This window comes from Triticum aestivum, chromosome 7D, assembly GCF_018294505.1.
Source record: "Triticum aestivum cultivar Chinese Spring chromosome 7D, IWGSC CS RefSeq v2.1, whole genome shotgun sequence".
NCBI lineage: Eukaryota > Viridiplantae > Streptophyta > Magnoliopsida > Poales > Poaceae > Triticum > Triticum aestivum.
In genome coordinates this window covers 388782713-388795932 of record NC_057814.1, presented here as the reverse complement: position 1 = coordinate 388795932, position 13220 = coordinate 388782713, and the positions used below count along the sequence as shown (strand labels likewise).

The 13220-nt window shown below is 45.8% G+C and overlaps 1 protein-coding gene across 1 annotated transcript; it reads left to right on the top strand.

Annotated features, from left to right (window-relative positions):
* The first annotated feature begins 7379 nt into the window (after positions 1 to 7379).
* On the top strand, positions 7380 to 11218 carry LOC123165289 (tryptophan synthase beta chain 1). The gene is made up of 5 exons (XM_044582917.1): positions 7380 to 7816; positions 8486 to 8842; positions 9027 to 9469; positions 9552 to 9646; positions 10807 to 11218. The coding sequence occupies exons 1-5, from the start codon at positions 7475 to 7477 to the stop codon at positions 10980 to 10982; spliced, it is 1413 nt and encodes a 470-aa protein (XP_044438852.1). The 5' UTR covers positions 7380 to 7474; the 3' UTR covers positions 10983 to 11218.
* The last annotated feature ends 2002 nt before the right edge of the window (positions 11219 to 13220 follow it).

Genomic DNA, 13220 nt, shown 5'->3' with positions numbered 1-13220 from the left:
AACGTATCTATAATTTTTGATTGTTCCATGCTATTATATATTCTGTTTTGGAAGTTTAATGGGCTTTATTATACACTTTTATATTATTTTTGGGACTAACCTATTAACCGGAGGCCCAGCCCAAATTGCTGTTTTTTGCCTATTTCAGTGTTTCGAAGGAAAGGAATATCAAACGGAGTCCAAACGGAATGAATCCTTCGGGAGAGTTATTTTTGGAACAAATGTGATCCAGAGGACTTGGAGTGGACGTCAAGAAATCACCGAGGAGGCCACGAGGCAGGGGGCGCGCCTACCCCCTGGGCGCGCCCTCCACCCTCGTGGGCCCCTCGTAGCTCCACCGACCTACTTCTTCCTCCTATATATACCTACGTACCCCCAAACCATCAGACACGGAGCCAAAACCCTATTTCCACCGCCGCAACCTTCTGTACCCGTGAGATGCCATCTTGGGGCCTTTTCCGATGCTCCACCGGAGGGGGGCATCGATCACGGAGGGCTTCTACATCAACACCATAGCCTCTCCGATGATGTGTGAGTAGTTTACCTCAGACCTTCGGGTCCATAGTTATTAGCTAGATGGATTCTTCTCTCTCTTTGGATCTCAATACAAAGTTCTCCTCGATTATCTTGGAGATCTACTTGATGTAACTCTTCTTTTACGGTGTGTTTGTCGAGATCCGATGAATTGTGGGTTTATGATCAAGATTATCTATGTACAATATTTGAATCTCCGCTGAATTCTTTTATGTATGATTGGTTATCTTTGCAAGTCTCTTCGAATTATCAGTTTGGTTTGGCCTACTAGATTGATCTTTCTTGCAATGGGAGAAGTTCTTAGCTATGGGTTCAATCTTGTGGTGCTCGATCCCAGTGACGAAGAGGAAACGACACGTATTGTATTTGTTGCCATCGAGGATAAAAAGATGGGGTTTACATCATATTGCATGAGTTTATCCCTCTACATCATGTCATCTTGCTTAAAGCGTTACTCTGTTCTTATGAACTTAATACTCTAGATGCATGCTGGATAGCGGTCGATGTGTGGAGTAATAGTAGTAGATGCAGGCAGGAGTCGGTCTACTTGTCACGGACGTGATGCCTATATACATGATCATACCTAGATATTCTCATAACTATGATCAATTCTATCAATTGCTCGACAGTAATTTGTTCACCCACCGTAATACTTATGCTATCTTGAGAGAAGCCACTAGTGAAACCTATGGCCCCCGGGTCTATCTTCCATCATATTAATCTTGCAACAACAAGCTATTTCTGGCGCCGTTTATTTTGCTTTCTTTACTTTTAGTCTTTATCATAAAAATACCAAAAATATTATCTTATCATCTCTATCAGATCTCACTCTCGTAAGTGACCGTGAAGGGATTGACAACCCCTTTATCGCGTTGGTTGCGAGGTTCTTATTTGTTTGTGTAGGTGCGTGGGACTCGAGCGTGGTCTCCTACTGGATTGATACCTTGGTTCTCAAAAAACTGAGGGAAATACTTACGCTACTTTACTGCATCACCCTTTCCTCTTCAAGGGAAAACCAACGCAAGGCTCAAGAGGTAGCAAAGCACAAGGATGCACTTGACGCTCTGGCTCTGGACCACACCGGCAAGGTGGAGAAGCTGGAGCTGGAGCGGGAGCAGCTGAAGAAGGAGGTCTCAAAGCTGACGGAGGACAGGGACACGGCTAACCGCACTGTGGCGGATTCGCAGGTCGCCATCTCCGACAAGACCAAACTGCTCTCCGAGGCCAACGACTCCATCAGCGACCTGAAGCTGAAACTGGACGGCTTGGAATGGACGCTTTTGGAGGCCAGGGCCCGTGAGGAGACCCTGAACAAGGCCCTGGAGAACGAGAGGCAGCTGCGGAAGGATGACGCCGCTGCCCACAAGGACTATGTGGACAGCGTAAATCTCTGGATCGGCCGCCTCGTCGTCGTTGCAGGGAAGCTCACCACGCAGCTAGCTGTCATGGGCATGCCGGACATCAAGTTCTCCTAGGAGGCGAACGTAAGCCCCAACGTCAGGCTAACCTTGTTCTTCGAGCGCATCCTCGACGCCCTGGAGCAGCTCCGCTCTAATCGAGCAACTTATCTGGCCAATGAGGCCCGGAAGCTTTGCCGGGGCGCCCTGACCAAGGTGCTCACCAAGGTGGCGTTCTGGAACCACGGCGTCGACTTCGCCAACGCGCTTGAGAGTCTGCCGGAGGATGCGGACCTCACGGCACTCGAAGAGCATATCGAGCCCATCATCAGCTGCGTTGACGGAGTCAAGAGGCTGGAAGGCCAGCGCCGGGACTAGCCACCCTGTTTCTCCTTGCCGCTGCGAGTTCATGCCTAAGACAATTTTATCTTAAGTTAGAACCGCGGCAATCACTGATGTAATAAAACTTTGCAGTATTCTGAAATAGGCGTGCTATCTTCCTGTTTGATCTTTCTTTGTATGTACGCACCCTACGGTTAGTTGGATAGGTTTGCCGGTGCGTAAAGCCGTGTTGTGGTGCTTTGAGGAATGGATCCTTAGCAGCCTGCCGGGGGGCGCTTGCTACCGGGCAAGCCACCTTGCCGTTCTCAGTGCAGCCGCTTGAACTATTGAGCGGACTCGAAACAGAACAAGGGCGTTGCCAATAGCGGAAGGGTTCCTTTGTGTGCAGGTTCTCCATACAAGGAGCAAGATCTTTCGAGGAAAATAACCTTATAAAAAAGGAAATTGCTCAAGGTTTTGCATGACTTAGCTTTTCGTCGCCACGCGGATGGCTGTTGCGGCTGCAGACGACACCACTCGCCTGGCTGATGGCACCGGAGCGTGGCTGGTTGCCGCTACCCTCTTCTTCGGAGCCATCGCGATGAAGGAATCGACGCGCTAACTTCTAGACCAGATTTTCACAGCCTGCGCCCCCTACCTGGCGCGCCAAATATGTCGGGGAAACGACACCTATGTGATCACAGGGAATCCCTACTACGGTTGGCAGGGGGTGGAGCTGCGCAAAGAGCAGGTCTAAAAGATCAGCACGAGGGGATTTTTACCCAGGTTCGGGCCGCAAACTATGCGTAATACCCTAGTCCTGCTTTCGTGTATATTTCTTGTTCTTGAGTTCTTGAACTAGCTGCGGTGCATGCCCAGTCCAAAAAGTTTGAATCCTTCCTCAGTACGCCTCGGGCCTCCTTTTATGCGTCAAAGGGGTCGCCACAGTGGCATACAGGAGGTGAAAAGTATTTATTGTGTACAAGTCTATCCCTGACATCGTGGGACAAATGCATTTAATGCGCCGCCTACGTGTCCTCTTGCTTTATCGGGGACGGCAGCAAAGCTCGTCCCGTCCGTCCCCGCCACGCCTTGCTTCGACGCGCGTCTAAGCTAGCGAGGCATGCAACGCCATGCTGGCTGGATGGCTGCTGAGTTGGTGTGGTGACAGGGTCTTCACGAAGATCTGCATGCCACCACGCAGGTTCTTGCCTAGTTGGCCTAGAAGCCGCATGCTGACATGTAGGTGCGTGCCTAGTTGGCAGGCTGGTTGCCGCATCAGAACGATCGCGGGGCAGCGAAACCTTGGCAGGCGCGGGCCCGGCCGTGGCCCCGTAGATGCCCCCGGCAAGGGCGTTGCCGGGGTCTCGTGGCCGTCCTCGGCAAGGATCTTGCCAGGGGCCTTCGTCTGTCCCCGGCAAGGATCTTGCCGGGGGGTCTCTGTCTGTCCCCGGCAAGGATCTTGCCGGGGTCTTCGTTCGTCCCGGGCAAGGATCTTGCCGGGGCAGTGCAGGCCGTCCCCGGCAAGGGTGTTGCCGTGGGAAATCCATCTTGTCCCTTTGCTCTTCATGCTTCTGGCTTGAGTACTGCTTTGGCAGTCTCATACCTTTGCTTCTTCTGCCTCGCCAAGCGTGGCCGCATGTGTGGCTACGACTGCCCGTGCACAAATAAAGGGGTACAAAAAGGCCCCTACTTTTGTACACCGACACACGATTATATTAATAACATCACCAAATCACACCAAATGTAGCATTTTCTTTTTTGCGAAAATGATCCAGATTTATTATCAAAATTCACCAGAAGTACAAAGCATCTCAAACATAATAAAAAATTATATTGAGATTTCAAGACCCCCAAACAACCACTATTGCCGCCAGAACGAGCCACCGACGCCGTTGTTCCCGCTCCCCTACCGGAGCCGGCTTGACCTTGTCGATGACAGCTGGGAAGTTTTCGTGCACGTGCCCCTAAGGACCAGCGCCCTGGAGCCACAATCGTCACCGTTGAACCCTTGCATAGATCTGAAGCACCTGACACCAAATCTCGTCACATGACGAGAAACCCCAACCTCAACACCCCAAGAAGACGACAAGAATCTACGCCGGAGCCTCGAACGAACTTGAGGTGGATCGGAGCCCAGAAGACAAACTCGAAGAAGTAGCGCCGCTATCTGCCTGAGCACCGCACCTGCAAGAACTAAAAAACCCTAACCTAAACTACTAACCAGAGTGGAGGCACCGGGATTCCCCTCCCCGCCACAGACCACCGGATCGGTAGGCTGAGGGGAGGCAAATCCACTAGCTCACCGATTTTTTTTGGAGGAAAGAGGTTGCCCTAACCGCCTATGGTTAGGGGGAAAAAAGGAAAGGAAGCCTCGTAACTTATTCAATAAAAGGAAGATTTTACAGCAAGTGTAGCATCTCTAAGAAATTCAAAACGATAGCACACCAAAAGGAAAAGATAGAAAACACTCCTAACAAAGCAAATTTGCAGAAAAATACTAACCAAACACTTCGACCACCGCCATCACGGGAGCGTCCACCTGAGAGGAGAAGAAACGGTGTCCTCCAAGCAAAGATCCAAGACAAAACCATAGGTGTTGTGAGCCTCTGAACAAGCGCCACCACAACGACGCCACACTTTCCGATGTGGGTTGTGGCTACAACAAATCTCCACTCCTCTAAGATCTCGAACCTGAAGGCCTCGAATGGCGCCGCCGCTAAAAGGCTCCAGAATCGCGAACAATCTTCTGCCGCCGAAGAAACTCTTGGTGTTGCTAGAGAGACACATGCACATCATCTTGCACACATGCGAGTCAAAATCGATGAAGAGTACATAAATCTTGTGAAGTTTTCTCACTAAAAAATGCGTCCATCAAGATGCTTAAATTAAAATACAAAATATTTGAAAGTAAAGCAAGTTAGTAGAGTATCTGTAGTACATTAAAATGCCTAGTGGGGATTTACAAGTAGCTATTGGAGTTTCCAAATAAAATCCTGGTCAGTGGGATGCAAAGCTGGTTTATCTAAACATTGTTTATTTTTAGGTAGCTCGCGGCATATGTCATGCTTTGTAAAAAGTTGTTGATCAACTACAATTAAGTGTGCAGAAGTGGTAGCTCGCGGCATATGTCATGCTTTATGCTTGATTTGATTCTCTGAACAAGGACGATGGCGACGACAGTGGTAAGATATAAACAATTGCTGATGAATGTTTAACTTCAAGATCTTAGTCGTTTTGAGTGAGGCATCCCAAATCGCTCAAAAAGACTTAAGTTAAATTAAGAAAAAACATAAGGTTAGCTCCTCCTTGGTTCAACCTCAAGTTTGTTTCTTCTTTCTCTTCCGGTTTTGATTTTCTCTCTTCACCTTTGATTTGTTTTCACCGGTTTCCCTTAAAACCATCTAACTACCTCATATCTTAATGATTGATGAAATAAAATTCTAATATTTTAGGCAAAACAATAAGTACTTGACAAATACAGTAAATATTTATCAAATAAAATCTTATTTTTCTAAAGAATCATACTCCCTCCGATCCAAACTAGTTGTCGCTCAAAGGCTCAAACAGATGTTCTGGCACTGAAATACATCTAGGTACATCTTTTTTTTAGCGATAACTAATACGGATCAGAGGAAGTATTTGTATTAATAGATAAAATCGCGGCGTACTGGCCCATTGCAACATACAAATAATTATCTTCTCTACTATTAAAGGGAAGTTGCTATTTGTACGTCATCAAATATGATTTTGCCCCCTTCTCTTTGGCTCAGAGTAATTAGAATTAAAATCCATGCTTATTACTGGAAACCATGCTCTACATTATCTCAATAAATTCTTATCAAAACCATACCGACATTAAGTCAATCAAATCAAATAAAATCTTACCAAAACCTCAACAAATTAAAACTATCCTTGTTTTCCCCTACCCATATCCAAATCAACTAAAATCTTACCAAACCTCAACAAAATACTCCCTTCGTCTCAAAATTCTTGTCTTAGATTTGTCTAAATACAGATGTATCAAGTCACGTTTTAGTATTAGATACATCTATATCTAGACTAATCTAAGACAAGAATTTTGGGACAGAGGGGTACTACCAAAACTTCAACTAAATCTAAACTATCCTTGTTTTCCCTACTCATACTCAAATCAATTATAACCGAAAATTATATTATAATGGTTTTTTTGCATGTAGTCTATGACAATAGTACTACTACTAATTTTCCAGAAAAAGCAATACAAGCAGTACTACGGTACTTTTTCCTAGATAGTAGTAGTACTGCTGCGGAATATCCATTTCTGAGTCCAGATTCATCAGCACCCGGTCAAGATGTTTTTTTTTACAAAACATACCAAAAAATCAATTTTTTGCTTGGTAGATAATTTGATGCGTGAGTGCGCTTTAAATTTAGATCATTTAGACATATGAGTAACTCTTAGCAAAAAAATAAATTGGGCCAGAACAGACATAAACCGTAAATGTTTTTACGGACCCTAAATTTGTCTTTTTTACATAGAGCTACTCAGATGTTCAAATAATCTAAAATTTAAAACGCTTCTCACGCACCAAATTATCTATCGTATAAAAAATTGAATTTTTCTAGTATTTATTTTGAATTTTTTTCTTCATTGCAGGTGCAGATAATTTTGGGCACCGAATCGCTGCTCTGATCACATGAGCAGTGGAGTAGCAGTTTTCCCCGTGGTTTCGTGATCTGCATGAAGTGATGAGATAACATGCAATATGTGATTGGGATAAACAAGTCAAAGGCTCCAGCTCCACCACGACGAGCGGCTTAATACAACGGTCGGTGGAGGATGACCCACGTAGGACCAGTGACGTGGACCCGAGCGCGGACACACACATACAGTGCCCTACTACAAGGCGGCTCTGCCATCGCGACGATAGAGGCTGCCGTCCCGACCCGGCACCTAGATCTTGTGGGCCATAGCTTAGACTAAAAATGATCCTCAAGCGCACCCGGTGCACCAATACCGGCGCCAGCCCTCCGCCCTCCCGTAGCCCCCTACCGGTACACCAGGCTCACGTGTCCCACTCCTACCACCAACCCCGCGGGAAATGTTCCAAGGCGACCGGTTTATATACCCGCCGGGTACACCCTCCTCGTGTTAAGCCACCACCCACTCTTCATCATTCTTTAATCCCCTCCGATTTCATCCCTGCCTTCTTTCTTTCCTCTGCCACTCGCCGCAGCCGATGGCCGCCTCGGCAATCAGAAACCCTAGCCCAGCCGCCGCCGTCGCCGCGCCTCTGCCCTCCCGCGCGGTGCTGCGGATGGTCACGCCGTCGGCCCGGAGAGGCGCGTCCGTCGTGGCGTCCGCGTCAATGCGGCCGGCCAAGGCGGTCGCGGCGGAGGCGCCCTCCCCCGTCGCCGAGAGGGTGAACGGGGCCGAGGTGGCGGGGGCCGGCATCGCGAGGCCCGACGCGCTCGGCAGGTTCGGCAAGTTCGGGGGCAAGTACGTGCCGGAGACCCTCATGCACGCCCTCACCGAGCTCGAGGCCGCCTTCCACGCGCTCGCCGACGACGAGGACTTCCAGGTAGCCCCATGTTCCTGAGGATCTGGTGCATTCAGTTTTGTGCGATTCATGGTATTAGACCGTCCGCGGCGCCATTTCGTCGGCGATATAGGCGATTTGATGGCTCATCTGTAGGAGGATTTTATCCTGCCTGCAGGATTTGGGGTTTTGCGTGTATTGCCGTTTGATTTGATTATTACTCCCTCTGTAAACTAATATAAGAGTGTTTAGATAACTAAAATAGTAATCTAAATGCTCTTATATTAGTTTACGGAGGGAGTATCTGTTTAGCTATTATTAGTAGGAGGTTTGCCATGTTTCAGTTGTGGCAGTTGGGAGCGGTCACATCTAAATCGCACAACAGATTGTCCTTTGAAACGGTTGTTCCACTGTATTTGATTTGCCAGCAGATTCGGCTTTTATTTAGTCCCTTTCTGGGAGCCGCCTCCACATACTTTGGAAATGTGTGTTTGACTGCATTTGATTGGTAGTTGCGCCGATCAGAGAGGAATTGCGATCATAGGACCTTGCCTTTTGTGTATGGAATCAAAGCATGGAGAATTTGGGTTTACGTAGTCATGTAGTATTGCCCTGTAATCAAGCGAATAAATATATGCCAGCCATGTTGGATAGGGAGATTCTGGAAAGGCAGGTATTTGTGTTTTGACACCACATTTCTTCTTTCTGCAGAAAGAACTCGATGGTATCCTCAAGGATTATGTGGGCCGCGAGAGCCCGCTATACTTTGCGGAGCGCCTGACGGAGCACTACAAGCGTGCTGATGGCACTGGCCCACTGATTTACCTCAAGAGGGAGGATCTGAACCACACCGGTGCTCACAAGATCAACAATGCTGTGGCACAAGCTCTGCTTGCCAAGAAGCTTGGGAAGCAGCGTATTATTGCTGAGACTGGTGCTGGTCAGCATGGGGTTGCCACTGCCACAGTGTGTGCTCGGTTTGGGCTGGAGTGCATCATCTACATGGGTGCACAAGATATGGAGAGGCAGGCGCTTAACGTTTTCAGGATGAAGCTTCTTGGGGCAGAGGTATGTGTGGAACTTGTATCATCCATATGCCTTATCTCTGGAGAATATGCCTTTGTGTTTCCAATTATCCGTTGCGGCTATTACTTATTTGACAAACCAAGCTGTGAGATGTAGAATGCTGCTGTGGAAGAATTCTTGTTAGGCTTGTTCGTTTGTTTCTCATCATGTGTATGTCTTCGCACAGGTAAGGCCAGTACATTCTGGGACTGCAACGCTGAAGGATGCTACCTCGGAGGCCATCCGTGACTGGGTCACCAACGTAGAGACCACACACTACATTTTGGGCTCAGTTGCGGGTCCACACCCATACCCGATGATGGTGAGGGAGTTCCATAAGGTGATCGGCAAGGAGACCCGTAGACAGGCGATGGACAAGTGGGGTGGCAAGCCTGACGTGCTGGTTGCTTGCGTTGGTGGTGGATCAAATGCCATGGGTCTCTTCCATGAGTTTGTTGATGATCAGGATGTAAGACTGATTGGAGTGGAGGCTGCTGGTCATGGTGTAGACACTGACAAGCACGCTGCAACATTGACAAAGGGGGAAGTCGGAGTTCTCCATGGATCTCTGAGTTATGTATTGCAGGATGCTGATGGACAAGTTATTGAGCCCCACTCCATCAGTGCTGGGTAAGTATTTTGATGTAAAGTTGGAAGCATTTTTCTTTTCTTACGTCAAGTGGGCTTATTATCCATTGTTTCAATTTCATAGGTTGGATTACCCAGGTGTTGGACCTGAGCATAGTTTCTTGAGGGATATTGGACGTGCTGAATATGATAGTGTGACAGATCAGGAGGCATTGGACGGTATGTTTCTCTACCATTTATGTTTCCTTGTCACGCTTGATCACTTGCTCTATTTATCCTGCATACTGGCTGCAGTTGATTTTCATCCAATTGACTTCCAGTCCATCTACTAAACGCTGATAGTAGTTCTGAATGACATCCTGAGTGTTTTCATATATCTTCATGTGACAAGTCTGTGGTTTAGGCACCATCGCTGGTCTAGATTTACATGTGAACTTCGATGGTACACAGTAGGCATTACTGAAGGTTAAAACTCTCGAGATAGTAAGTTTCAGTTCACAGCTGCTGAACTTGTTTTATAATATGATGTGGAAAAGCAGGCAGCTAAGCAGGAAAAAAAGGTTAGCCAACGGAAAAAAATTAAGTAAATGCTGGTTGGAAAAGCTGGATTATCTTAATCCACCTTGATACCAGACACTAATTAAGTTATCAAAAAGTGACTGTTTTAAAACGTTCTGAATCGTTAGCTTATAAACCTTCACTGACTAAGTCTGCAACGCAAAATAAATGGCAAACACTACCTAAGGCATCTGAAAGTGACTGTATTACAGAAAAAATAACAGCTGTTGTTTTAAGATGTTCTGAATTGCTAGCTTGTAAACCTTCACCGACTAATTTTAGACACATGGTCAATTGCAATCTTGGATATTGCAATACATAATGAATGTAGGAGAGAAATAACACGTGATTGTTTTGACATGCTGAATCAATGGCATGTATGTGCACGTGGTTCATGTTGCAATCTTTAATACTTCAGCACACAATGAACTTAATACCAACGCATCTGCAAGCGACTGAATTATAGAAAAATAACACGTGGTGTTTTTTAACATGCTGAATCCACTAACTTAACATGCTTGATGTTTCCATCTTGGATATTGGCTGCAAGTAACCACATTATTGAAAAATAAGATGGTGGTAACTTGGCAGCTTCCATTTCCTCACCCGACAGTGTTAAGTAATAGGCTTGAATATTGCAACAAATAATGATGTTATAGTGGGAGTCTGGGATATTGTAGCTTTTAGTACCGTGAACCTAATTGTCTTAAGCCTGCTGGTGATATCCCTGATCGATTGAAAACTGATTCAGTAGCCTAGACAGTCCCCCCCTGTCATGTATGCTACTACCTTCAGCATCTAACTCCTTCCTCCGCATGCAGCTTTCAAGCGCACCTCTCGGCTGGAGGGCATCATCCCTGCCCTGGAGACATCCCACGCACTGGCTTACCTGGAGAAGCTCTGCCCAACACTGCCGGACGGTGTGAGGGTGGTTCTCAACTGCAGTGGAAGAGGAGACAAGGATGTCCACACAGCCAGCAAGTACCTTGAAGTCTAGAACTCCGGAAAGACTAAACAATGGTGGCTTTCGTATGAGCAGTTTTGAAAGCGAAAAAAAGAAAGCAATTGCTTAGTGTTGTTCTTTGGGGTAGAATATGAGGGTACAAATAATCCTGGAAGTCGGTTGGTCTATAGCTAATTTAGCTTGGTTTGTTGAATTTTATCTAAATAAAAATATGTTGTATGCTAAACTTGGTAAATAAAGGCTCGTTTTGCGCCATGCATTACATTCAATCTGACGTGTTCTTTTTGCCTTGTGATGATTTTGCTGTGTTGAGACACAGAGAAGATTTGGTTGGATGGCTTTCTTACCTAGCCAGTTGCTGCCTATAATTGCAACCCCACGAACAATTCATGAGATATTTTTACCGTTTTTCTTCTTACTTTGACTCAACAAAGCATTTGAACTGAGATTGCAATCTTCCAGGATTACCTGCAGTGTCTTTGAAACCTTCCTAGCTTCGGAAGGTTGTTTTTAGGCGACATTGCTTCTGAAGGTGATCTTCACAGTTTGGAACACTGAAATTTATATCTACTCGAAGAATCTGATCGACATGATTTTAAGTGTGTGTTTGCTTCATCGCAGGGACAGGGATGACCTTTTTTTTTCACTGACAACTATTTTTTGCTTGAAGTTTTTTTGATTTATTCATGAAATGTCATGGCAGTACAAAGAATATCAGAAGTAACAAAAATTACATTCAAGTTCGTAGACCATCTAGTGATGACTAAAAACATTAGAGCGAGCCGAAGGCATGATTTATCATGTCCGGAAATTATGAATTGAACCTATTTTCATAGGAAGTTTGATTCGGCAGTTAGAAAACTGCTAAATTTCCAGGGTTGGCTTCGCCTCAGCTCTCGGCTGGACTTTACTCCGAGCCGTACTTGGAATCACCTATTCCCTCTGCCCGGAAATACTTGTCATCAAAATAGATAAAATGAGATGTACCTGGATATATTTTAGTTTTAGATACATCTCTTTTTATCCATTTTGATGACAAGTATTCGAACGGAGGGAGTATAAGTTTAGAGTATCTATAATAGATGATGCAAAATGCATTATCAAACTATGCTTCATGTAAAATTTACATCACTAAAAACCCGTACTCCAACAGATGATGTATACATCACATTGTCTTACTGTGGATATCCTATTTTATATCATACTCCCTCCATAAACTAATATAAGAGCATTTATATTAGTTTATGGAGGAGTATGTTGAAGCACTTGGTGATGTAAATTTTGCTCCAGCCGTGTCTCCTGTGTGGTCGCCTGGTGATGTAAAATTTGTTGCATCACTTGTTGCCCTATTTTACATCACACCCTATCCTCTGAGTAAAAATATTTGCGTCGCCCTCTTGTGATGTACAAGGTGATCACGGCATGTTTTACATCATCCGTTGACGATGCTCTTCATGACTACCTTTTTTTTTCTGAGCGTCTCTTCATGGCTACTTTTTTTTTTGAGAAAACCTTCATGGTTACCAAGGCCAAATGCTCAGGCCATCTGCAGATTTGCGGTGCTGGCAAATGGGCCAAATCCTATTCGGTGCCTTTAGCGCCCGATACTATTCATTCTATTAACAGGCGCACACCCACTCGTCACGTCTGTGCCGGCCCATTTTGATTTTTTTTTCTGTTTCTAAACTGCAAAAACTGTGGGAGACCTGGGATTTGAGAGAGCAACTAGTTAACGAGCGCTCCTTCGGGAGCCTCGCAACTATCAACGCCACTTGGTGCGCTCTCAGCCATTCGCCACATGTCGCGCTCTGGACGCTCCCTTCAGATTTTATTTTTTTATTTTTTCGCACGCATTTTCGGCTTTTTAAACGGGTTTTTCCCGGCTTTTTTTCGATATTTTGGTTTTCCTCCGGTCTTTCTTAGCTTTTCGACAAAAAAAAAATTCGAATTTTTTTTGCACGAAAAAACGCGTTTTTTTTTTCTTTCGTTAAAAGTCACGGTTTTTCTTTCACGAGAAGCACGGTTGTGCTTTAGCGAGAGTCACGGCCGTGCCTTTCGGAAACGAGAAAAACACGTTTTTTCTTTTTTTTTTCTTTCGTGAGAGTTACGGTTTTACTTCCGTGAGAGGCATGCTTGTGCTTTCGTGAGAGCCACGACCGTGCCTCTCGAAAAGGGAAAAACAAAAAGCGTTTTCTGTTTTTTTTGCGAAGGTAACGGTTTTGCTTCCGCGAGAGGCACGGTTGTGTTTTCGCGAGAGTCACGGCCGTGCCT

Coding starts and splice junctions, on each gene's coding strand:
- LOC123165289 (XM_044582917.1), top strand. CDS start 7,475: ATGGCCGCCTCGGCAATCAGAAACCCTAGCCCAGCCGCCGCCGTCGCC. Junction 7,817..8,485: donor CCGACGACGAGGACTTCCAG/GTAGCCCCATGT, acceptor TTCTTTCTGCAG/AAAGAACTCGATGGTATCCT. Junction 9,470..9,551: donor CCCCACTCCATCAGTGCTGG/GTAAGTATTTTG, acceptor TCAATTTCATAG/GTTGGATTACCCAGGTGTTG.